Source organism: Microcebus murinus, chromosome 14, assembly GCF_040939455.1.
Source record: "Microcebus murinus isolate Inina chromosome 14, M.murinus_Inina_mat1.0, whole genome shotgun sequence".
NCBI classification, from domain to species: domain Eukaryota; kingdom Metazoa; phylum Chordata; class Mammalia; order Primates; family Cheirogaleidae; genus Microcebus; species Microcebus murinus.
This window is the reverse complement of record NC_134117.1, coordinates 29,780,959-29,807,425: the sequence shown is the minus strand read 5'-3', so window position 1 is coordinate 29,807,425 and position 26,467 is coordinate 29,780,959. Positions and strand designations below refer to the sequence as shown.

Below are 26,467 nucleotides of genomic sequence, written 5' to 3'. Positions count from 1 at the left end.
AAATGGCAGAGTCATTGGCTGGTAGAAAAGGGAGCTGGGATTCCACATTTATTTTAGAAACTGAGTATAAAAAATTGCTTTCCTCACTCATGTCAGGGCAAACGGTGTGGCCAGACTTTGGCAAAGAAACCAGACATAATATACAGCCAGAAGTTTTCTGTTCTAAACAGTTAGTTCTTCTTAAATCCAGAGGACAGTGGCAGCATGTTCCTCCTTCTCCTGTGCCCACCTGTGCCTAGGGCAGATGGATGAAGATCTTGTAAACCTTAAGTTAGGCATAACACAACCAGAAGGGCTGGAGGAAACCTCTTTGCCTTCCTGGCTTAAGAAACAGAGAACCTAATTTGTACCATGTTGCCTGCAGAGCCCTAAGCAGAGAGCTTATGATGAGTAAAATATTTTTGTTGCTTTTCTAAAGTACCTTCTTTCATATACAAAGATTCCTTCAGTTGCATCTTCTATTATCCTAAATGCTTTCCTCTGGTTATAAGCAGGTGAGAATCTGTTTAGCCAAGATAAGTAGGCTGCCTCAGAGCTTCCCATAGGGAAAACTGAAATCTGATTATTCTCTTTTCTTCAATTAGTCTCTAGATTGAGAACTCCAAGTAGTAAAAGGCACAGGATAAGGATGGGAGGGACTGAGCTTTTTTGAGAGTCTATTGCTCTGCTGAATGCCACTTTGAAGGAAAAGAAGTCGAATGGCAATTTCCAGTCCATTCTGGGTTGGCCCCTTGGAGGCTCTGGCTTCTGGGTAATGTCCACAAAGTTCACAAGAGTTGTCAAAGGTACTTCTTGGGAATCCTACAGGAAAAAAGTCAGTGACAGGTCAGTGCTCGGTCCCCATTCATATAGCCCTCTAAGTTGAATGTTATTTTCTCTGAAGAAAGACCAAAACCAAATTGTTATAAGCAAGATAGCCTTTATCTCATATTGGCCCTAAGTGGTTCTCTTAATGAGACACAAGGAAATGAATTTCTTAGCAACAGTCCATGACACCAGAACTGTAAGCAGTTATACCTACCTAAATACTGACTCAAGCTTCCCCCCGTTGGGAAGCTGTCTGATATCACAGAGGCCAGATGGCAAAACGGCTGCTGTTGCATGCTTAGCAACTCTACCCTATCAGGTCTCAGAAGGCTCCAGGCTCTGAAACAGCTTAAGTGTATAAATGAAAGTAATAGTGGCAATTCTATTCTTTCTTAAATTGCAGAGAGAAAGGTAACTCACAGACTCTCAGGATTAGAAAGGATCCTGCCAACCACCCACCAATTCAAGTCAAATAAAATAGATGTTTCCACAAGAAGGGAACTTGTCAGGCTGACTCAAGTATCTGATCTAACACATGCAGCTTTTCGTAGAGATGGTAGCAGCCTGATGACATCAAACACTGGAATCATGTTTATCTAAAGTGGATTCCTTCATTCTGAGCTCACCAAGCAAACTTCAGATTAAAATTTGATGGTAAATAAGTGTCTTGTTGAACTGAAATGAAGATTTTCTCCATTCCTTCACTCTGATGCCCGTATTATCTGCTGTGGTCTTTGGCAACAGTAAGCATCAGGCTCTGGGAAGATAATTTTGCCTGGAATAACCCTTCTAGGGCCTGTTATTTTTTAAATGGTGTGGAGCCATTGCTGTGATAATCTTGCATATTAACTCTTTGGATTCTTTCTTTAAAAAGTGAAGCTCACGAGGGACTAATGTATAGAACTAATAATGTAACTTCTGAGGTGCTGAAAGAACCATATATATTACAAGGATGGCCAACCTGGGCTGAAGCTGCTGAAGGAATCTTGATTCCAGCCAGGCATCAAAGACTGGCTGAGACTAATCAGACAAAGAAAATAGATATTACTTAAATAATAAACTTTCTTTAGACTTTTAACTTATGAAAGAATTTATTATTAAGACTTCAATTTCTCCCCAGGAAATTTATAGGAGAGAGGATATATATTCAATTTTTTGAGCAAATCTTTGCAGGTGACATTATTGAAGTATGTTAATATTGTTATTTAATCTTGCTGCAGAATGCCTGATGAGCTGTATTGGCTGGGATAGCTAGTAATATTCTGGGATGGGAAATAGAATAGGCAATAAATTTTCAGCTTTGGGTTCAGTGTTGTCTAGGAGTTGAATTAATTAATGTGCCCATTTCAGAACTTTTAAGAGAAGGGCAATTTTGAAACTGCCCACTGGCAGTCCCAGGAGAATACCCAAAGGAGCTGGGGTTGGAATTAGGGTGGTGGCTTGATGATGGAAGAGTGCAGTGTTGCATCAGGAAGCCCACTGCTACACACCCAACCCACATCTACCCACCTAGTGTTAATTAGTATTAAAACTTACATTTTAATCTCTTTCTGATTCCTTTTAATTAGTTTCAAATCTAGGCAAGGAAAATAACAGTGTTACTGGCCTCCTCAAACTGCCGAATCAGGAAATTTCTGGAGCCTTGAGATCAGTCTATACCCAGAACGGACCTATCTAAGATAACCATGAGCCCAAGAAGTCATTCCTTAGGTCCATGTCTCCTCAAGCATATATCTTTATGTCTATATGGGTGTTTCACTGGCTGGGAAACCCCACATGACAAAAGTTGTTTGTATAGAGTTGTTCTTTCAGCCGCATTCAGAATATATGCTCATCAAGAGCTACTATTAGACTTGATTTTAAGACAGAAGTGTAAAGACATGTCTTCTCCCTTTATATCTCAAAACTATTCCAATCCAACAAGAAAGAGATACAAAAACTCCGTCTCTACTGAAATGAGAAGATACCATATGTGAAAACAGAAAGCAGATGGAGGCAAAGTTTCCCAGAGGGAAAGAAGGCCAAACCTAAAAGTCTTCAGAGAATAGAAGCAAGCAGATTTTCTCTATAGAACCCTGAAAGACTCAGTAATAGGAGATAACAAGGAGGCAGGGATGATGTAGGGATGGAAAATGGTTACTGAATGATATCCCCTCAGTGCAATCAGCTATCCCTTTCCCACCTCAACAAGAGAATGAACAACATAAGCCAGAGAAATTGGTGATTCAGGGACATTGGACATAGAGAAAGACAAAGTGAAGCATAAAACTAAACATAGATGGCTGGGTGCGGTGGCTCACGCCTGTAATCCTAGCACTCTGGGAGGCCAAGGTAGGCAGATCACTCAAGGTCAGGAGTGCAAAACCAGCCTGAGCAAGAGCGAGACCCCATCTCTACTAAAAATAAAAACAAATTAATTGGCCAACTAAAAATATATAGAAAAAAAAAATTAGCCAGGCATGGTGGCGCATGCCTGTAGTCCTAGCTACTCGGGAGGCTGAGGCAGAAGGATCGCTTGAGCCCAGGAGTTTGAGGTTGCTGTGAGCTAGGCTGATGCCATGGCACTCTTGCCCAGGTAACAGAGTGAGACTCTGTCAAAAAACAAAACAAAAAACTAAACATAGAGGGAACACTCTGGATGAAATCTCTTTACTTATCTATCCAGCTCTAAAATACTTGCAGATTGTCTTATACCCATACCCTTCAGTCAGGAGACTGGAGGGTCTTCTCTTAAAAACACTAACACTCTCAGCAAAGGCACAAAGATACTAATTGCCCTGCAGTGAAGGCCACCAGTCAGTAAGTCTCACCCATGATCACAGAGCTTCAATCAGCTTAATAGCTTATTCTTATTTTGGATAGAAAGCTAGAGACTGACAAACATGGAGGGAAAGCATCTCACATTAAAGAGAAAAACTGTACCAAATGAATTGAAAAAACTCCAAGGAAACAGAGACAATGAAAGATGAAGATGCAAAGTTGTTAATATCTTCAAAGATATAGAAGAAAAAGATATTATAAAAAAATAGAGAATAAGAAGGAGTTTAAGTGTTAAAATGTGACAGTCAACATAAAAAATGAGTAGAAAGGTTGAAAGGTAAAGTTGAGAATCTCTTCTAGGAAGAACAAAAACATAAGGAGATAGACAATGAGAGAAAAGAAAAAATATCAGAAAATCAATCTTACATCCCTTTAACAGATTAATAGGAATTTCAAAAGGAGAGATCAAAGAAAATGGGGAGGAAATCATTAGCCATGTAGTAACAATTGAAATTTCTCAGAACTGAGTTTCCAGAGTAAAAAAACCCCATGAATTGTTTGGTATAATGAATGAGGAAAAGACCTAGCCAAAGCATAATACTGTGGAAAGTTCAGACTACTAGGAATAAAAAGGTTTTAAAATGGTGTCTGAATAGCAGTATTAGAAACTAGAAGACAATGAAAAATTGCCTATAAAATTGTGAGTGAAAATAATTTTCAATCTAGAATTTTATGCGTAGCCAAATGATCAATTAGGCATGATGATGATGATGGTTGAATAAGTTATTTTCAGACATAAGAACTAAAGAACATGTATCTTTTCCCAAAGAAGTTATCAGAATTTGAGCTCCACCAAAACAAGGGAGTAGACCAAGAAAAAGGAAGACGTAGCATCCAGTAAACAGTGAATCTAACACAAGTAAGAACTTCTAAGATGGCAGTAAAGGAAGGTCCCATGACAACTGCTGGGCAGCAACTAGACAGACCAGGGGTGGGAAACCTGTTGTCTTAAAGCTACATGTGGCCTTCTAGGTCCTTAAGTGTGGCCTTTTGACTGAAAGGCCAAATTTTACAGAATAAATCCTTTTATTTTTATTAATACATTTTTGTCTTTTACATTTTTATTTTTAAAATGAATATATTTAAAATATCAAAGAATAAAACAAGTTTCAATGAAATAATCCTCCCAGATTGACCAGCACAATTAAAACATTAGTAAGCCATAAGGGCTAAATTGATGGCTGCTACACTCATGATTTAGGTCTAATTTCCCCTACCTGACTGGTGCCACTACTGCACGAAGCTGGCTGGCGAGAGTTTATGGAAGTTGAGTACACCAGTTTGTTATCAGCCTTTGACAATAGTGCACTGTGTTTCTGTTTGAAGTGGAATTTGTGAATAGTTGCACAGCTCAACACTATCTTTTAATAGTCTGCTTAACAGCCCATCATGTCAAAGAAGACCAACAGAACACTATAGGAAGAAAACAGATTTTTTAATGAGGATTGGGAATTGCAATATTATCTTGTTTCTGCTAAAGATGAGATGATTTGCTTGCTTTGTGATACTGCAATATCAACATTAAAGAAATTCAAAGCTCATTAGTATTATAACACTTATAAGGACCACAAATATTTTAAATCAGAAGGAGAGGCATGAAAGGTTGTATTGCAGGAATTAAAAGATGAAAGTAAAAAGCAAAGACAATTCTTTCAAGCAGTGATAAGACCTGGAAATAATGCCACAAAAGCAACTTATAAAGTAGATTATATACTCTGGAAAAAAGGGAAGTCATTCAATGATGTAGAAATTGTGAAAGAATTCATTGTCAAAGTTGTAGAACGTTTAGACTCTGATAACATTTCAAAGTACAAACAACTGCCTCTTTCAAGGAGAACCAAAACTGATCGGCAGCATTCATTAGCCTTCAACTTAACAAAACAACTTCATGTAATACTTCAACAGAAAAATATATATTATTCAATTGCTTTGGATGAATCAACTGATACTACTGACTTGGCACAGGTTTTATACTTCACTGGGGTCATAACAGAAGATTTCTTTTGCTATGAGAGTTACTCACTTTGGGCACTCTTGTGAACAGAACACAGGGGATAGATATATTCAACAACTTTCAAGATATATGTTGTGAAGTTGGACTGAATTTGATAAATTTATAAGTGTGTACAGACAGTGTACCTTCTGTGACAGGAAAACATGAAGGGTTTATTACACAGATGAAAAAAGTAACAGATCCAGATCCTCTCATTTCTTTTCACTGTATGTGACAATAGCAAAAATCTCTGTGCTAAAGCTATTATAAGTGACACTTTGCAACAAGTATTGTTAACTATATTTGTGCAAATGCACTGTCAGTTTCATAACATGCTAAAGTTAAACAATGAGGTATTCAGTGTGGATTTGCCATATCATTCTAAAGTGCATTGGCTATTGCAGGGACAGATGTTAGCCAAAATTTGATCTCTGAGAACAGATAAATTTTATGAAGAACAGAATCAGCAATGTGAATTATTGAAAGAAGATTTCTATAGGAATGCAGCATTTCTGTGTGATATCATGTCCAATCAAAACAATTGGAATATTTCTTTGCAAGGTAAAACTAAGTCTATACATGATATGTTGCACAAACAATCCAAGAATTTCAAAAAAGCTATCTTTTTTCAAAACACTTCTTCTTCAAACGGAACTTTCGGATGAACATTTTCCCTGGTTAGCAAAAGTCATTGATGAGCAAGATGATATTATATGCAAATCATCTGAAGAATACACAGCTGTTATAGATCTATTAATTGGATAATATAATGAAAAGTTCAGTGACTTTGAGAATCATGACATTACACTCAAATCAGCATTTCAGCTCACCTAGTTGATATTACCAAGGCACCTAAAGAACTACAGATGAATTGATTGAGCTCTCAGGGATAATATTTTAAAGTCATTGTTTGATGCTGAGAAAGATCCAATTAAAATATGGAAAAATGCAGCAGAATACCCATGCCTTTGGCAACATGGCCGAAAAATGCCTTTTTGCTTTTCAACCACAGTGATTCTACATTCTCCAACCTAATACAAATCAAATTGCCCTTAAGGTCACAGATGACTGATGCCCATGCAGACCTCCCTGCTGTAACCAAATATTCAACTACTTTCCAACAAAAAGCGGACATAACAAAGTCATTAAAGGTTAGTTAACTTTAAAATTAACAGTTTTCATTTTTTGAAATTATTAAGTACATAGTAGTTAGAATTTTACAAAATAATATACATCTTTAAGTATATCTAGTTGAAGTTTCTTGAATGCGGCTTTATTTGATTAATGTGGCCTTCCAACATGAAAAGGCTCCCCAACCCTGACTAGACCATATTATATCAGGTTATGGAGGTCTCCATGAAGCAACTACATAGGAAAAAGTGGAACTGATAGAGTATATGGCAAGTTCAACTATTTGGAAAACTGCATTGAGAGACATTTTACAGCTATTGCAGAGAGTGAGAAGTCTTAGCCATTAGCTCAAAGAAAACTAAGAATGAAATATGAGGTAATTATTAATTTCAGGAAAAATAAAGTTTCACAAAAACTGAACTACTTGGCTCAGCATAAATATTTACTTAATCATAATAATGAAACATTGAATGACAACAATAAAATATTTTGATGCAACTACATTGGGAAAGTGTTAAGAGGGATATGTTGTGAAGTTGGACTGAATTTGGTAAATTTAGCAAGTGTGTACAGACAGTGGCAAATAACTGAGCTGAACTCACCTATGAAAATAGGAAGTCATTATCTCTGAAACTGATGATTCAAGAGATAACTAAGTGCTTGATAGCACAGTAGCGTGACTACAGTTAACAATATATTGTATATTTCAAAATAGCCAGAAGAGGCCGGGCGCGGTGGCTCACGCCTGTAATCCTAGCTCTCTGGGAGGCCGAGGCAGGCGGATTGCTCAAGATCAGGAGTTCAAAACCAGCCTGAGCAAGAGCAAGACCCCGTCTCTACTATAAAAAACAGAAAGAAATTAATTGGCCAACTAATATATATAGAAAAAATTAGCCGGGCATGGTGGTGCATGCCTGTAGTCTCAGCTACTCGGGAGGCTGAGGCAGCAGAATTGCTTGAGCCCAGGAGTTTGAGGTTGCTGTGAGCTAGGCTGACGCCATGGCACTCACTCTAGCCTGGATAACAAAGTGAGACTCTGTCTCAAAAAAAAAAAAAAACAAAATAGCCAGAAGAAAAGATTTGAAATGTTCTTAACACAAAGAAATGATAAATGTTCATGGTGATAGCTATCCTAAACACCCTGATTTGATCTGTATATGTTGTATGCATTTATGAAAACATCATATGCACCCCATAAATATGTACAATTGTTATGTATAAATAATTTTTTAAATTAAAAAGACAGATAACTAAGTATACATACTGCTTAGAAATCAAGGTAAATACTGGAGGGAACAGATAAAAGAGTTAAACAGGTAATTTCTGGAGAGTAGGATGATGAGGGAGGATATTTTTTAAGAGATCTTCTTTTCTGGCATTTTTTTATTTTAAAAAACATATGTATGACCCACATCTTAGGGATGTGGTGAGCATTGTGGAGGGGAAAGACATACCTCTAACCCTTGCTAGGGAGAGGCAAAGATATAAAATGTAACTAAAATGTTAAAAAAACAAACAGAAAAACATTTATCTGATGTTGGGCAGGTGATGGGTAATCCTAATTGTAATTAGGGTCCCTAATGGGTGGGCTTAATTTCATTCATATATTTATTAACAGATATTTCAAGTGAAATGTTTATCCTTCATTTATTAAAAAAATTCCCAGTATAATTGTATCGAGGTTTTGAACAAATGTAGCTTATGCAGTAGATAGTCCAAGTAAAAGGAACATGAATTTCACTTACCAGGTCACTGGATAATAGCGGATGTTACTGATCCATTTTAGAATTTGAGTTTTAGTACCACATGAATAATAAAGGTTTTTGAGTTATGTTCAATGTGTTATATTTTAATTTTGAAGTCTAAAGTTCTTCTATTTATGTTTTTAAACTTATATATAGGCAACATTAGAGAATTCACTGTTTAGTGTATGTATCAAGAGCATTGGAGAAAAAAAACTCCCTCAAAGTCTGGTTATCTCATTTCTTTTGTCAGCACAGACAAAAGACACATAGCCCAGTCAGCACATTTCTTTTACTATGGATCCAGTTCTGTTAGGTATGGTTGACTTAATTTATTTCTACTTCAAGCTATATTTCACAATGTTTACTTCAGAAATTACCACCAACAATTTTAACACTTTCTAAAGTTTGGGGAATTAATTTGCTTTAATTCAATTTACAGTGCAGCAAAATTCTTTGTCTCAAAATAAGATTTACTTTGTAACAACATGAAGAGTTTGAATTAAGCTTTATTTGGCTTTGGGAATAAGGAGTACAACCAATATATTACATCTGCATAATCACAATTTTCAAACCATTATATGTTAATCCCCTATGTCAAATCATTACAAATGGAAACTATCATTATTAAAGAAAAAGCTATAGATACTATGTCTTAGATGTGTTTTTGTAGCTATATTCAGACTAGTTCTATTTGAACTAGAATAAATTCAAGTGTGTAACTCATTGCTGAGCTGTTAAGAGTTCTTTGTTCTATTCAAGAACTTTGTCGGATACATGTATTGCAAACCTTTCCCCCTAGTTAATGGCTTTCCTTTTCACTTTTCTTAAATGTCTTTTTGTTTGGTTTTATTATTTTTATTAAGGTATAACTTATAAACAATAAATATATTTATATATAATATGAATATATATCATAAGTGTTTAGTTCAGTGAGTTTTGCCCATTATATATGCTATATAGCAAATACTCCAAACAAGATCTGGAATATGTCTATCATTTCACAGTTCCTTTGGGTCTCTTTTGTCTATTCCCTGTCCCTCTCCCAGAAGCACTACTTTCTGCCTTTTATCACTAAAGATTAGTTTTCCTTGTTCTTGTACTTTATATAAATGGAATCATACAGTATATTTTGTGTGTGTATGTGTGTTTGGCTTCTTTCACTCAAGATAAACGTTTTTGAGATTCATCCATGTTGTTTTGTGTACCAGTAATACATTCTGTTTTATTGCTGAGTAGTATTAAATTGTGTGAATGTACCACAATTCGCCCACTCTCCTCATGATGGATATTTAGGTTGCTTCTGGTTTTGTTAATAAGGCTGCTATGAAATTTCTTGTACGAGCCTTTTTGGGGGCATATATTTTAACTTCTCCTGGGTAAAGAACTAGGAGTAAAATTGCTGAGTCATAGAGAAGATGCATTTGTAAAATTTAAGACCAAGTGGTTGTACCACTGTTCATTCCTACTAGCAGTGTATAGGAATGCCAGTTGTTCTACATTCTTAGAACATGATTGTTAGTCTTTTTTGATTTTAGCTATTCCAATGGGCATGAAGTACTATCTTGTGGTTTTAATTTGTATCTAATGATTAATGATGTTGAATAGTTTTTTACATTTATTGACCATTGTTTATTTCTTTTTGTGAAGCATCTGTTCAAATATTTTGTCCATTTTTAGTTTTTTTGTCATTGTATTATTTATTTGTAGGAGTTCTTTTCATATTTTAGATGAGTCTTTTGTCAGATAATGTATTGAGAAATATTTTCTCCTCAACTAGCCTGCCTTTTCATTTTCCTAATGAAATGTATCTTTTGTTGAGCAGAGATTTTTAGTTTTGATAAAGTCCTACTTATCAACTTTTTAAAGTCTTATGGTTAATGATTTGTGTTTCTTGTCTCAGAAATCTTTGCCTACTTCAAATTTGTAAAGATGGTCTCCTGTTTCTTTTAGAAGCTTTATAACTTTGGGTTTTATGTATTGGTCTATGATTTTTGTGTATGGAGTAAGACAAGAATCAGAGTTCATTCCCGCACCCCCGCCCCGCCCCATAATATGTTTAGCTAGTAGTTCCAGTTTTATCCAGTTGTTCCAGCACCAACTGTTAACATTTTTTTTTCCTTTTCCCATTGAATTGATGTGATCTGTGAATCTATTTTTGGACTCTCTCTTCTGTTCTTATACCAGAGTACCACATTGTCTGAGATGTAGAGTAAGTCTTTTTTTTTATTTTTTTTGAGACAGAGTCTGGCTTTGTTGCCCAGGCTATAGTGAGTGCCGTGGCATCAGCCTAGCTCACAGCAACCTCAAACACCTGGGCTCAAGCAATCCTGCTGCCTCAGCCTCCCGAGTAGCTGGGACTATAGGCATGCGCCACCGTGCCCGGCTAATTTTTTCTCTATATATTAGTTGTCCAATTAATTTCTTTCTATTTATAGTAGAGATGGGGTCTTGCTCTTGCTCAGGCTAGTTTCAAACTCCTGACCTCGAGCAATCCGCCCGCCTCGGCCTCCCAGAGTGCTAGGATTACAGTTGTGAGCCACCGTGCCCGACCTAGAGTAAGTCTTAAAATCAAGTACTGTAAATCCTCCAACTTTGTTCTTTTTCAAATTGTTTTGGCAATTCTAAGTCTTTGCATTTCCATGTAAATTTTAGAATCAGCTTGTCAATTTCTAAAAAAAATGCATGCTAGGATTTTATTGGGTTTGCATTGAATCTATAGATCCATTTGAGGATAGACATTATAATGTTGAGTCTTCTCCATGAACCATTCATTTAGGTCCCCTTTAATTTCTCTCAGTAATGTCTTACAGTGAAGAGGTGTTTCATTCTTTCTGTTAAATCTTTCCTAAGTAATTTGTTTTATCATGGTATTGTTAATGAAATTGAATAAAATCATCTCTGAATAACATCTAGTTATTTTTACATGTTTCTAGTGACTTGAAGTTTAATTTTATAAAAGCAGTAAATTATATTGTAAAGAGCTACAGAATACACATAAGTAAAAATAAGAAATAAAACACCACATTTCCATCACTAAGGATACCATTATTAATATCTATTATCTTTGTTTATACATATAGATATCCATATATGCATTTTTAACCATATGAGATCATATTATAAGTCTATTTTGTAATCTGCTTTTTAAAAAAATAGCCTCTAGCTTTTCATGTCAATAACATTTATCTAAAATACAGTCCATATTCAAGTTTATTCAACTCTTCCAAAATGTGCTTTACAGTTGTTTATTCACATCAGACTCCTCATCCAAAAACATGAACTGTATCTGTTGTATCTATTATATGAGTCTCTTTTAGGGACAAATGTATACATATTTGAGGGAGAAGCCAATGAAAATATTTAAGTTCTCTCACTTATTTTAAAGATGTAAATGAAACTACTAATTTTCAAATGAATCACTGAAAATGAATATGTTAAAGCTGCTGCCCTCAACCTCTGAGGCTGCAGACCTGTATCAGTCTGTGGCCTGTTAGGAGCCAGGCCACACAGAAGGAGGTGAGAAGCTTCAAGCTAGGGAAACTTCATCTGTATTTACAGCATCAGTGCCTAAGCTCTGGCACCCCCTACTGCCGGCTGTGGAAAAACTGTCTTCCATGAAACCAGTCCCTGGTGCCAAAAAGGTTGGGGACCACTGTGTTAAAGAATAAATGTGAGGGGGGAGGGGGGCATGGGCAATATAAGTAACCTTAACACTTGTACCCCCATAATATGCTAAAATTTAAAAAAAAGAATAAATATGGTTGAACATCATATATTAGGAAGAGATGTTAAGTGGTTATGTATTTTAACATGGAACACTGAGCATACTTTGAAAAGTTCTTTAAAAAAAGAGGTAATAATATATTAAAACACAACAAACTAGGCCAGTTTTTTCTATACTAGCTATTAAGAAAAAAAACCACAGAAGGGGGCAAAGTACTTCTACAGTCTAGTAATTCATTAGGAGATAGAGGCAAATAGTAGCTCATTAATCCTTGAAAAAGAAAGACTTTAGTGATAGAAACTTCACTGACTGTCACAACAATCAAGTCTACTGGTGGTGCTACTGTTGTCTCTTCTCAGAAGAGGTCAGTTGGTGTCCTCCAAGACATAACAGAAAGGGAAACAGAACCCTTTCCGAGCCCTTTCTCCTATAGCAATTATTTCTAAAATCTAATGTTGAATTATTTTGTTTAGTGTTCCTTATCTTTCCTAGTATACTGCCCTGTTTAATAAGAGATTGTAGCACAGGTTCTTAGCCTGGCTTCAAGAACCTAATAAATCCCTTGAAACTATATAAGGAAAGTTGCATGTCTGCATTTTTCTAGTAAATCAGTAATGTTTAACAGATTCTGTCAATGGGGTCCATAAAATTTAACACCCACTAAGACACTCAGGTAGCTAGACTGGCAGTTTTCTAGCATATACTATTTGATTGAGGTATAAAACACAGCTGACTTTCAATTATAATCAATAAAAGACATTTATTAAATAAAAAATATAAGTAGTTTTGGAATATAGTCAAAGATATATTCTCTAGAAGTGTTTTTTCATGGAGATACAGAGTGGAAAAATAGATAACTGAGATTGGGAAGAGTAAATGAAGGGATTGGAGAGGATAAAAAGAAGTGGGTTAAACATACAGTAAAGTACAAACATACAGTAAGATAGAAGGAATAAATTCAATGCTTGATAGCAGAGTAGGATGACTATACTTAATAAAAATGAATTGTGATTGGGTGATGGATTCCCTGAATACCGTGACTTGATCACTATATATTATATACATGTAAGAAAATTTATCATATACCCCATAAATTTACAGAAATTAAAAAAAAGTGTTTAAACCACAATGAGATACCACCTAACCCCAGTGAGAATGGCCTGTATCAAGAAATCCCAAAACAACAAATGCTGGCGAGGATGCAGAGAGATAGGAACACTCTTACACTGCTGGTAGGACTGCAAATTAGTGCAACCTTTGTGGAAAAGAATTTGGAGATATCTCAAACAACTAGAAATAGAAATACCATTCGACCCAGCAATAGCGTTGTTGGGCATCTACCCAAAAGAACATAAGTCTCTCTATTATAAAGACATCTGCACCCAAATGTTTATGGCAGCACAATTCACTATTGCACGGTCATGGAAACTACCCAAGTGCCCGTCAATTCATGAGTGGATAACTAAAATGTGGTATATACTCACAATGGAATATTACTCAATCCTAAGAAACGACAGTGAGCTAGCACCATTTATGCTATCCTGGATTACGCTTAAGCCCGTAATACAAAGCGAGACGACACAAGATCTGGAAATAGGGCTACACATCTACTCACCATTAAATTGGTACTGACTGACTAAAACTATGGTGCCCAAAAAACGGTAGTGTTCAACAGAGAGTTAGAGGGGGGAGACCCACAGCTTAAGGAAATGGTGAGCATTATGAGGGGGAAGGGATTACCTCTATCCCTTTTTAGGGAGAGGCAAAGATATACATTGTTACCAAAATGTCTGGAAAAAAAATTTGTAATCCGGAAGTGGGCAGGTGGAAGGGCAAAGGAGGGGAAGGGTATGTACTTACACAGTGAGTGCAGTGCGCACCACCTGGAAGCTGGAGACACACTAGAAGCTCTAGCATAGAGGGGTGGGGGAGGAGGGGCAGGGGCAAGACATGTAACCCTAACAATATTTGTACCCCTATAATATGAGGTAATAAAAAAAAGTCTTTTTCAAATTGTAAACTGCGACACATTAGTGGGTTTTGTCTAACATTAAAAAAAAAACAAAAATAGAATAAACTAGAATAGAAATATCACAGAGTACACTGCATATAGCAAAGGCATTGTTTTATAAAGCTTTTATTCCCATTTTATATGTATGTGTGTTGTAAACTGGGCCATGATGTAAAATTTATCATGGGAGATAGCCAACAAAAGTTAAAAAACAGTGCTCTAATATCTGCTTTTTTTCTTTTCTATTTTGCCTTATAACTTTTTTTTTTGAGACAGAGTCTCACTTTGTTGCCCAGGCTAGAGTGAGTGCCGTGGCGTCAGCCTGGCTCACAGCAACCTCAATCTCCTGGGCTCAGCGATCCTACTGCCTCAGCCTCCCGAGTAGCTGGGACTACAGGCATGTGCCACCACGCCCAGCTAATTGTTTTTTGTATATATATTTTTAGTTGGTCAATTAATTTCTTTCTATTTTTGGTAGAGACGGGGTCTCGCTCAGGCTGGTTTTGAACTCCTGACCTTGAGCAATCCGCCCGCCTCGGCCTCCCAAAGTGCTAGGATTACAGGCGTGAGCCACCGCGCCCGGCCTATAACTTCTTTATATACCATTTCTATGGAAGCTTGGGCCAAAAAAGTTATGATGATAAAAATAATAATGATATAAAGAATAATACTTACTGAGTATTCATTATGTGCTAGGAGCTGTGCTAAGTGTTTTACTTTTATGATCTCATTTAATCTATACAACTCAATTAGTATTATTAACCTCCACTTCATAGAAAAGAAAACTATTTAGAAAAGTAAAATAACTTGATGTAGACATAGGCCATCTGACTCACAGCCATGCTGACCACATAAACTGCAGGCAGTGGGTCTCCTAGATAATCTCAAGAGCAGATGATTCACTTGGTGATAAACAAGAATTAAATATTATAATTTTAGAAAGGTTTAGAGACTTGGTCCTATGATGATGCTACATTGTTCATTATACTCATTGTTTTGGTTATAATTGATAAAGAATATTCTGTAAAACTAGTTATTTCTTCCTAGAGATATATTTTATTTTTTATTTTTTTTGAGACAGTGTCTCGCTTTGTTGCCCAGGCTAGAGTGAGTGCCATGGCATCAGCCTAGCTCATAGCAACCTCAAACACCTGGGCTCAAGCAATCCTGCTGCCTCAGCCTCCTGAGTAGCTGGGACTACAGGCATGGGCCATCATGCCCGGCTAATTTTTTCTATATATATTAGTTGTCCAATTAATTTCTTTCTATTTATAGTAGAGATGGGGTCTTGCTCTTGCTCAGGGTGGTTTCGAACTCCTGACCTCGAGCAATCTGTCCACCTCGGCCTCCCAGAGTGCTAGTATTACAGGTGTGAGCCACCGCGCCGGGCCTCTTTTATTTTTTAAAATTAAAAAAAGTTTATATGCAGACATGAGATATAATTTATTTTATTAATCCCTAAACTTAAAGATCCCTTTAAAGGCCCAATTAGCATAAAATTACAAGTAGCAAAGAACCATGTAAATGAATGCTATTTACCTTCTGGGGTTTGTTGTGAGAATTCAATACTTAACACAATACACTGATAAAAAATACTATCGGTACCTGTCATAAAGTAAATGTTCAATAAACATTTAGCTATTATATTAATAATTATCATACAAAATGATAGGAAAGTCTATACAATTTTTTGCTTTAGTTTTTTCCTACTTTATAGTTAGTCCTTGGGAACTATCCAAAAATTATGCTCCTTTACTTTTTAATCAATTAATTAATTTTATTTATTTATTTATTTTTTTGAGGTAGGGTCTTGCTCTGTTTCCTGGGATAGAGTGTAGTGGCATCATCATAACTCACTATAACCTCAGACTCTTGGGCTTAAGCAATCCTCCTGCCTCAGCCTCTCGAGTAGCTGGGACTACAGGTACATGTTATCATGCCTGGCTAATTTTTCAATGTTTAGCAGAGACAGGGTTTCGCTCTTGCTCAGCCTGGTCTTGAACTCCCAAGCTCAAGTGAACCTTCCACCTTGGCTTCCCAGAGTGCTAGGATTATAGGAGTAAGCCACTGCACCTGGTCAAAACTGTTCATTTAATAGAGGGCATAAACCAATAACTGATGACTACAAATACAACAGGAGTAACTTTAATTGCAATCAACAAACTCAGAGATTCTTTTTTTTCAAAATTTTTTTTTCTATATCCCAAGTCATCAAGCAATCCGAGAATCTTATATGTGTGTGATTGTCACATTGAACACTTATTTATGGAAAATCTTTTCTGCAGTTGAATCAATCGGTATAGTAATAGTGGTGGGATTATTTAAAAGAAATTAACCTATTACCTGAGGTAAGGAAATTAAAAAAAAAAACTGGTAAAAATAGGATATAGGTTGTATTCATGACAGCATGTTAATTTCAGTGACCAGGCAGGGAGGATAGACTTGAAAATTAACTGTCGGCTTACTATGAACAAACATTGGTTTGGCAACATAAATTGTCTTTCAGAAGATAAAGGATGGTCTGATTACCAAATGGTGACAATACAGTCTAGACTTTGCAAGACTTAGTGGTCTTTTATGAGCCACAACTTACCTCTACAGATTGGCATTGGTATAGGAATCGGGCTGATGACACATGAGCTTGTGGGTTGGACTGGAGGCCTAGAAATGACCATAATACCTGAATCTCCAAGGAAACTGGTATGAAACAGCATGAAGTACAGTTTTTAGCCTGCAGAAGGGTAAAGAAACATCTGCTTGAATTGCCTGATGGTTGCCAATAGTCAGTCACTATGCATTAAATAGCTATTGTTTCTTAAATGTTATATTATACAATGGAGAAGGTTTAAAGAAAGAACACAAAAGTTCACAACAGACCATATTATTATTTTTGCTTTTAAAGAATTGATGATTAAAGGCAAATTTGGATAGGGAGATGTCTTATAAAACGGTATGCAACTAGAGCAGCACATGATGCCATAGAGAGACGTTCACTCATTAATTTATAGTTATCTCCTATGTACCAGCTGTGTGGGAGGCACTGGTCTTGAGCAGGCAACTTGGTTAAAGTAAAGGGTTTGAACATAGGAATAGTGAAAGGTTAAAGAAGAGGACAACTAAGGGTTAAATTATGAAATCCATCCAAGTTGTCTGTTTTGAAGGCCTCAGAGAGCCTCAAAAGTTTCCAGAATAGAAACATGGTATACTTAAAGCAGTACTCTAAGAAGATTAATTGCAAAGATCCATATAGAAGGATATACCATTCTGTATGGTTTCAATTTTTAACTGGATAACGTATTTCAATGTGCAAATGCAAATTTTTATGAGAACAACAGGAAGAATCTGTTGTCCTTATATAACCTCATGAAAGAATCTGTGCTTACCAAATATTTAAGAATATTTGAAATACATGGTGAGCTTCTGAACCACAGGCAATCTCTAGAATTTCTACCATAATTTTTTTTCTAAGTAAGGAAAATAAGTTAGGCATAAACCTACTTTGAAATAATGACTTCAAGTGGGCATGATTTCTTACACTTTTCCTTCTATGACAAACACATTATCTATGGAGACAAGGCTGGTTTTAACCTTATTATCCATAATTTACAAAGGGGGAAAATATACTTCAACAGAATGTGCATTCTCTCCTTACTGAAACACTGCAGCTCCTGCGGAGGATCCTAGTCCACCCTTCTTTCTGGGCTGGGTCAGCATTACCAAAGATGGCAATAAGCTCTGGTCTCAGACTTCCATGGAGAGTCTGATAAATCTCCTGCTGCAAGTGGCTGCAGTTCGCTGTCTTCACCCTGTAATTAAACACCACAGAGGCTGAAGTCCAATGCTAACATAATAATGCAACTTTATTAGTACTATATATTAATCCAAATATCAGAAATATTATAAAATAGATTGGAAGAAATAATCTTTAGTAGATATTAAAGGACTGTCAGAAAACTCTTAGCAATGTTAACACTATTTAGATTAAAAGACTATTCCTAACTATAATAGCATTCTCTGAACTATCATTTAAAACATAAAAGGTATTATATCAACATATTCCCTTATAAGCAGAAACAAATTTGTGGGAAATCATATGGAAGCAAAGACTTACCTGAGCTTGCATCCAGACATTGCATTCACTCCAAATTGTACTACATGTCTCTTAACAGAGCAAGTCCCATTACCCTGGCTCTGCAAAAGGGTCATCTGAAGTGGAAAAGCGATGGTCAAGGAGATAACAGGAAAAAAAGTAGGCAAGATTGGAAAATTTATGCTCTTATTTTCCCTTAACACTATTTATATTTTATTTATATCAGTCAAGTAAAAAATGTATGCTTTTCCCCCCTAGTAATTAAAAAAACAGAGACAATTACTGTTTTTCCAAAATGGTTAACCGGATGCCAGTATATAAATATCTCGTTAAAACAAAAAATCAGTCCAACCCTCACCTTTGGCCAGTATAATGTAAGTTTTAAAGCTTTTGGTGGCATCAACATTCAAGAACATAATGTATTCATAATTTGGTAAAGAAAGTGCTGAATACCAAAAAAATGGGGAACTTCAAGAATCGAAAAATCTAAAAGATCAGCTTCTCATTAGGGTACCCAGCTCTAAAAAGGATACTGAGTAACTTATATCACCAGTTAGAGCTAAGAGTGGCTTCCCAACAATATAGCCAGGATTCCCACTTCTAGGACCAGTAAGAGGAGCAGCTGTGCTTTGTTGAAACGGCTGCAGAAAGAGTGAAGAAAAGTCATTTATGGAGAAAAGCATGCTTTGCCACCTTCTACTTCGTGGCTTCATATTCTTTCTTAAGGCAGTGTAATAAGTGAGCTACAATGAACAATCTGGCTTCTTTCCACAGTGTAGCATTTTGCAGAAATTTCTACTCCAGTATTTGACTTTTTTTTATTCACTAAAATAAATCCTCAGTGATCTGAATATTGAAATTCACTATATGCCACTTCTATCAAGGATTACGACACCAAGGATCTATCAAGGATACCTTAGCCCTATTTCTAAAAATTTATTAGCAATTTAGGGCTATGTTCAGCCTGGCTAAAATCAGAGGAATTTAAACGTAACTTTAAAAATATATTTTAGTTAACTATAAATGTTCCAGAGTTGAGTTCTGACAGACACAGTGCTTGGATGATCATCTGAAGGTAGAGTTGAGAAGAATTCTGCTGGGTTCAAAAAGAGGAAAGAAGTAGAAGAAAGCTAAATGGTGGTGATCAAGACTGGAAACTTAAATTAAGTGGGAAATGAATAAAATTCTGAATAGGAGAAAAGCTAAAGAATTTCTGTGGATGTTGGTTGAGTTTATGATTCAAAACAACTATTTAAAAAAAGAGTTTTGATTTGAGATTGAAGTCAATCTTGTTGGACCAGAGTATCAGAGAAAACATTAACAAATAAACATTTGTTGAATACCTGTAACTTGTAGTTGAATTATGAAATATTAAATATTGAGGCATTAATCAACAGATTGAACTAGGAGGGCTTCATATTCTTATTCTATTTCACATGGATTACAGAAGCAGGGGAACTATTTATAACCCAATATTTCTTCCCTTCTTAATCCCCTATAAGAGAAGGGCCCTAACCCTGAAGTAAAAGATGAAGTGTTGCTGTAAAGAAGGGCTTGGCTCCACAGTCAGGTTGGTTTGTTCAAAACTGACAGAGACTTTCTGTATTCCAAAAGTCCCATTGGTCTCTATTTCATAGGTGACCTGAAATGCAAAACAATAATCAATTAATAAAAATAGTTATTGGACCAATTATTGTAACTGAATGAGGGAGACTGAAAAAGTAATATTAAAAATGCCAAACACAAAAACCATGAAATGATAAAGATGACTTCATATTACATTTGCCTATGGAGAATAAACTAGATAGAGCTCTTTGAAAGGGTTCATGGAGGAGGTGACTTTATGGTATGAATTGAAAAGGAAGAAAAGTTGTGATTGTGGGTAGAGGAGGGCAAGTAGAAACAGAGGCAGAAGTGAGCACAGAACAGAAACTTGGTATATTTGGCTCTCTTAATATCTGAGGATGGAAGTCACAAGTAATTGAAGGTAACCTTAAATTTCTCAGCAGTCTTTAAAAGGATGCTTTAAGATAATTTTTGCTTTTTTAGGTTGGATCAATTAGAAGAGCGAGAATAGAGGAAAAGAAGTTGACTTTTCAGCCTTTCAGATGATATCGACAATGTCAATGAAGAAAATGTGCTCAGTCAGTAAAAACTGGTAAAAGGCTGCATGTGGGCAAAGGAAGAGTCAGAAATAATTCTAATGTTCTGGTCCTGAAATCCTCCAGAGGATGGAGGATGGTGGCAATGGAAATGACTGAAACATGGTTGGGAAAAAGATGATGGGCTCTATTCTTGACATGTGAAATTTCAGGTAATGCACAAAAATTTAGATGGGGTCAGCCTAGTACTTAAGAGACAATGAGAGTTGGTCCGAGGGTTGTGGGTTATTGTTAAGCTGATTTAACATTGTCTCCCCCCACAACCACGCTTGACTAGCTTTAAAAAAAAAAAAAAAAAAAGAGACAATGAGGTACCTCTGGTAATAATGATCATATACATCACTCTAGAATCTGAGGCCAGCATCCCTACCTGGGAAACAACATTCTGACAAGTGTTTCCAGCCAACACAGGAGGACCAACCTGCGAGACAACTGTTACAGGAACCTGGAACTAGCAAGGGAAAGAAGGAAGTCAACAAAATCGAAAGGAGCATTCTCTCTTCTTGCTAGATACCATACTAAAATGAATATTTTCCCTTCCCCTTGACCATCCCTTTTCTCTCTGTCTTCGTCCATTGCCAGCCTACAATTTAAATTCAAAAGTCTTTCTAACCAGCACTTCTCAAAACTTATTTCTCAAAACACTAATTCTATTAGATATAAAATAATGGTTTCATGGTCAAATAAGTTTTAGAAACACTGTATTCAATACTCTCCCCTTAGAGATTAACAAGGCCTTTAACAAATTAAAGACTCCAAAAAGCTCACCCTAAATAGTTTATCATACTTATGTTTTCCAAACTTATCTAACACCTTATGAATCCTTATTTCATGAGGCTGTTAATGGTATAGAACATACTGTTAATGGTATAGAACAGCACAAAAGCACTGTTTTAGATCCATATTTAATTGTTTGCAACATCACGCTTACATTTATCTTTCACTATTACAGTCTGGACTGACATTCCCTCAGATGAAAGGGGGCCAAATATTCTTTTTCCTTTTTCTGGATAAACAGCATCATACCTCCATATTCTGCAGATCAGCCATACCTCTTGGAACCTAGAATAAGAGAACAGCAGGGACATGAGTGCATATATCCCACAGAAAATTACTAGGAGCTTGTGGTTTTATATTACTATCAACAGGCTTTGGTTTTGAGGGAAATCAATACATTGGAATGATTTGTTTCCTCTCTTTCACCTGACTCTTCCTTATACTAAAATGCCAGGGAGTGGAGAGCTAGAAGGAAGGGTGGATAGACTCTGATGTCCACCTACCATGACAAATCTGCTGAACAGCAGAAACAAGAAGTTTGGTGAAACAGTGAAATATTATCCCCTCCCACCCTGCCAAGCCAATCCTATTAGCAAGATGGGTGACAATCCTAGCCATATATCCCTAATTCTTTAATCTGTCTTCAGACAACAGGGTTTCTAGGCCCTCTGAATTTTATGTAGCTCTTGGGGATAGTGACTTCCAGTTCAATGCTCTTTTCACAACCCACAACAGTTTGAAGCATGTTGACTTCAAATCCACAGTGGTAACAGAGTGAGAATAGAATGAGCACCCACCTTCAAGACTGCGAAGTCATAGTAAGAGGCAGCATTGAGGGCTGAATCCAAGGTACAGCTACTTGCCAGGTTCTTGAAGAAACGTGTGCAGGTTGTACTTTTACTCTCTAGGAAACCTTAGAACACAAAGAATTAAGAGAGTGGTAAATGAGAAAGCCTATTTTAAATTGAGCAAAAAGGCTGGTACTTCTGCCCTGCTCACCTGCAGGATTGCTCTCGGCACAGAGTCCTCCAGCTCCAACTCCTGCAGGCTGTCTCAGCAAGCTTATTACAGACCACTGGGGGAAGTAAGTAAGAATGGGGTCCCCAGCCTGAATAAAATATAGAAGAAATTTTTTGTAGCGAGATTGGACAGAACTACACCAGAAAAGAAAAAGCAGAAACAAAGGTTAACTCAACAGCTTGTTTCTATGGGCAGCATTGCTCTCCAAAGAGCCGACAATGGTTTATCTAGCTGCAGGGAGGTACCACAAAGATAGCTTGTCAATTGTCTGCTCTGAGAGGAAAAACCCAAACCAAACAATCCCATCCCCTTTCCCAGGCTCACCCTGTAAAAAGCTGATGGTGACTGGGTTTGGAATGCTGAAGTGAATGATTCGCCTCCAAACTCTGCAGCCAGGGCCTGAAAGTTGGTTGCATTAACCTCTTGGAGCTTCTGGAAATAGTTTAATTTTGCTATAATGTTTTTAAAAGAAAAATCATTTAGATAAAAGATAAATATGTATTTTAAAATATCTGGCATGTCAAATAACTAATTTTTAAAAATATTTTCATTGAAGCATAATATACATAAAGTGTACAAATATACTCATTTTAAGTGTAAACTCAAAAATTTTTTACAAATTTATATACTTGTATTACCATCATTCAGACCAAGTTATAGAGCATTTTCCCAGAAGGTTTCGAATCAATACTCCATCTCCAGAGATAACAATTCTGATAGCAACCCATTAACTAAATCATTGTTTTAGTATTAACCATTTCAGTATGGTGCTCACTGGCCTCGAAACCTTGCCCACAGCCAGCAATCATAGTCCACACGATAGTTTGTGCTGTGCATTGACAACGAATCCATTTTGCTCTTGTGTGATGAGGAAAGCTTTAAAGCACTGAAAGTTTGTTTTACTTTACAGGCAGCTTTACTTATAATGTAAATCAGAATAGGTAACATTTATATATATGTTTTTATTATGTTTTTGTTTTTTTTTTTTTTTTGAGACAGAGTCTGGCTTTGTTGACCAGGCTAGAGTGAGTGCCATGGCGTCAGCCTAGCTCACAGCAACCTCAAACTCCTGGGCTCAAGCAATCCTGCTGCCTCGGCCTCCGGAGTAGCTGGGACTACAGGCATGCGCCACCATGCCCAGCTAATTTTTTTTTCTATGTGTATTAGTTGGCCAATTAATTTCTTTCTATTTATGGTAGAGACGGGGTCTCGCTCTTGCTCAGGCTGGTTTCGAACTCCTGACCTCAAGCAATCCGCCCACCTCGGCCTCCCAGAGTGCTAGGATTACAGGCGTGAGCCACCTTGCCCGGCCTTATTATGTTATTTTTAAATGTGCACAATTTTATTTTGATATATGAAAAATTAGAAAAGTCAATTCAAAATTATAGTTTTATTTCATTCATATCTTAAAGAAATAAGGCAAGTTTTTGAATATTATGATAAATTTTCTTTAGTATGATAAATTTTGAAGCATGGGGCTACACATAGGCCAATATTACATTGTTTACAATAGTATCTAGTACTACGCCTTTTATTATTTTTTGAGCATACAATATATCTTCTTAATGGATTTTTCCTTTTTGTTTTATCACTATTGTAAGGTGATGGAAAATGTCTTTCTCTAAAATGCATGAGATTTTCTGATGCAGTACAAGGGTTGTATTGCCATGATTCGGAGTACTGTTGTAGAAGTTTTGTTATTAACGTTAAAGTCGATGCTAGGCTGTGCACCTTCATATCACGACAGCCATACTGAAGTGGTTAAGATATAAGAATATGGTCAGATCCACAGGTCCAGAAGCAGTGTACAGGATCATATGGGAGGCGGCAGGGGGCATCAAAAGCAGGGAGCACCAGTTGGGCACTACCTCAGTAGCTCTGGAGCGTAATCATAAGGCTGGATTCAGAAGGTAGTAGAAGGTTTGGAAAGGAAGGGACAGCCTTACCTTAAATTGAAGTATTCACTTTGCTCCCTTTACCATCTTACAACCTAAAAGGCCACAGCCTTCTGACAAATGCTTTCAAGTTCAAGTCCCTCTGAAACCAAAAATTGATTCTTTTCTGAGATGAATATAGTTTTTCAATTTCTTTTCTAACAATGAGGTGAAATCAGGGTGACTTGACTTTCAGGATGAAGGGAACATTTAAATCTATTTTGTGTAGGAACATTGCTTCATAAACATTAAAAAAAGATATATTAGCTTCATATCTTTAGAAAGGTTATAGCTATCACTAGCACATTTCTAAGTCCATTAAAAAACTCCAAAAATAACCATCTCTCAAATTTATTGCACTCTACAGATATAGAGCACTTTCACCTTCAGGGCCAATGATATTATTTCACACTTTATAGTTGAAGAAACGAGCTTGGAAATGCTAAGGGATTTGCTCAAGTCTGTGCAGCTGGTAAGAAAATGGCAGGACTGAGATCCTAGTAGTCTAATGTTGCTTCTCCTACACTGTTGCTTTACGAAATAAAAACAAAGTTTGCATAGACTCATTTGTTAAAGATGTTCATTCAAGTATTATTTGGTGTCTACTATGTGTCCAGAACTGGGGATCCAGTGAGTGTCCTCATGCAAGTGGGGTATATAGTCTATCTGTGATTATCTGAACTAAGAGGGATAATTAAAAGGGGTGGGCACTGCCCTAATGCTGAAGAAGAGGGCTGAGGCTGAGCATCCTCAGGGAACATTAAGAAGAACACCTGCAGTGGTACAAGCTGCAGGGTGCACATGGGGCAGTAGAGACTTCGGAGGGTCCAGTACTGAAATTAACATTCTGTATGAGTGTTCTGATCCACAGCCAAAAGGGCATAAGAAATTGCAAATATTCAGTAATAAAAGACAGAGACAAGAGGTAGAAAGAGGGGTAGAGATTCAAAGGACAAAAAAAAAAAAAAAGTTTAAAAAAGAAATGGAAAAAAGGCCAGAGAAAAAGGTAATTGTCTATAAATATTAGTCAATAAAAACAGCCAACATGTTTCTACTTACAGTTGTTCGCATGGACACAAAACTGCCTAATTCCATTTGAATCCATGAAAACTCTTGAAGGAAACGGGGAATTACTCCTGAAAATAAGAGAGTTGTCTACACACACCCAGCTTGAAGATCTGTGAGGAAAGAGGAAGATACATTAGTAAGTGGAGGGGTAGGTCTAAAGAAGAGGGCTCCACGGATGGCTCAAGAGCGGACTCCTTGAGCTGCTACAGGACAATGCGAAGGTCCTATTCTACTAGACAGCCCTGCTCTAGATAATCAGAAAAGGCTATTTCTGGGACAAAAACAAGAGAATGTCCTAGCAGTGGAAGTCAGGGTGGGAGGCACGAAGGCTAACTTTTCCTACTTCCAAATATTACCCATTCAAGGGCCCAAACGCTTTTAGGATTCAGCCTGCACGCAGAAGCTCACCTTAAGCTGCCAGGAAGGCAGAAGGAGAAAACTGTTCTCGGATGGAGAAGATAGCAGTCCCTGTCGCAGCAGCAATTTATATCGCAGGTACCAGGAGTCAGGTCACAGATACAGACCGGTAAGACTATGAAAGTACAACATAAAGTAGAACGAGCGGGATAAGGATCCTCAAGTTCTTCCAAGTGCTAATTCCCCCTCTTCCGACAGCCCCATTCCTAGCTTTGTGGCAATTCAACTTTGCTCACAGAATTTTAGATCTGAAAAGTCAGTAGTTCCCACCTCCCACAACCCCTTCCCTCACCTGGGAAAACTTCCACAGTTCTATTCCTAGGCGCCGAGGAGGTCACGAGAGTAGGGCCCACAGTAGAGATCCCAAGTACATCCGGGGGAGTTGCAGTCCCCTCGGAGGAGGACTGGACGGTCCAGCCCAGCGTCCCTGGCCCCAGGTCCGGAGAGGTGGGCACTGCCGCTGACGAGGAGGAAGAGGGCTGAGGCTGGGCATTCTCAGGGAACATCAGGAAGAACACCTGCAGGAGCACGAGCTGCAGTCTGCACATGAGGCAGTAGAGACTTCTGAGGGTCCTATTTGTGGCTCCGCGGTCTCTAGACGCGTTGCTAGAGCGTGGCTGGGAGGAGTCGCATAGCGACTTACGTCATCCGCATGCACCTTCTCATTGGCTAATGGCGATTGCTGCGAACTTTTCAGCCAATAGAAAGCGTGGTTGTTACAGCTATTTCAGCAGCCTTCAGTCTGCGCCCTCCTCATTAGGCGGGCCT

General features: G+C 37.2%; 1 protein-coding gene across 1 annotated transcript; it reads right to left on the bottom strand.

Moving 5' to 3' along the window:
• Positions 1–14: 14 nt before the first annotated feature.
• Positions 15–26,330, bottom strand: TCTN3 (tectonic family member 3). The gene is made up of 14 exons (XM_012766971.2): positions 25,992–26,330; positions 25,691–25,814; positions 25,274–25,392; positions 22,605–22,732; positions 22,260–22,368; positions 22,058–22,173; positions 21,510–21,545; positions 20,854–20,934; positions 19,838–19,963; positions 18,855–18,962; positions 18,343–18,437; positions 17,884–18,037; positions 16,825–16,962; positions 15–801 (listed from the first exon to the last, which is right to left on the bottom strand). Exons 1-14 carry the CDS (start codon positions 26,245–26,247, stop codon positions 577–579), a joined length of 1,815 nt encoding a protein of 604 aa, XP_012622425.1. The 5' UTR covers positions 26,248–26,330; the 3' UTR covers positions 15–576.
• Positions 26,331–26,467: the final 137 nt, after the last annotated feature.

Bases quoted from the DNA above. Each gene is read 5' to 3' on its own strand.
- TCTN3 (XM_012766971.2), bottom strand. From the start codon at position 26,247: ATGTGCAGACTGCAGCTCGTGCTCCTGCAGGTGTTCTTCCTGATGTTC. The intron at 25,393-25,690 runs GTGAGCTTCTGC...CTTTCCTCACAG, and splicing joins TGCCTTCCTGGCAGCTTAAG to ATCTTCAAGCTGGGTGTGTG. The intron at 18,438-18,854 runs GTATCCTTTTTA...TTTCCACTTCAG, and splicing joins CTGGTGATATAAGTTACTCA to ATGACCCTTTTGCAGAGCCA.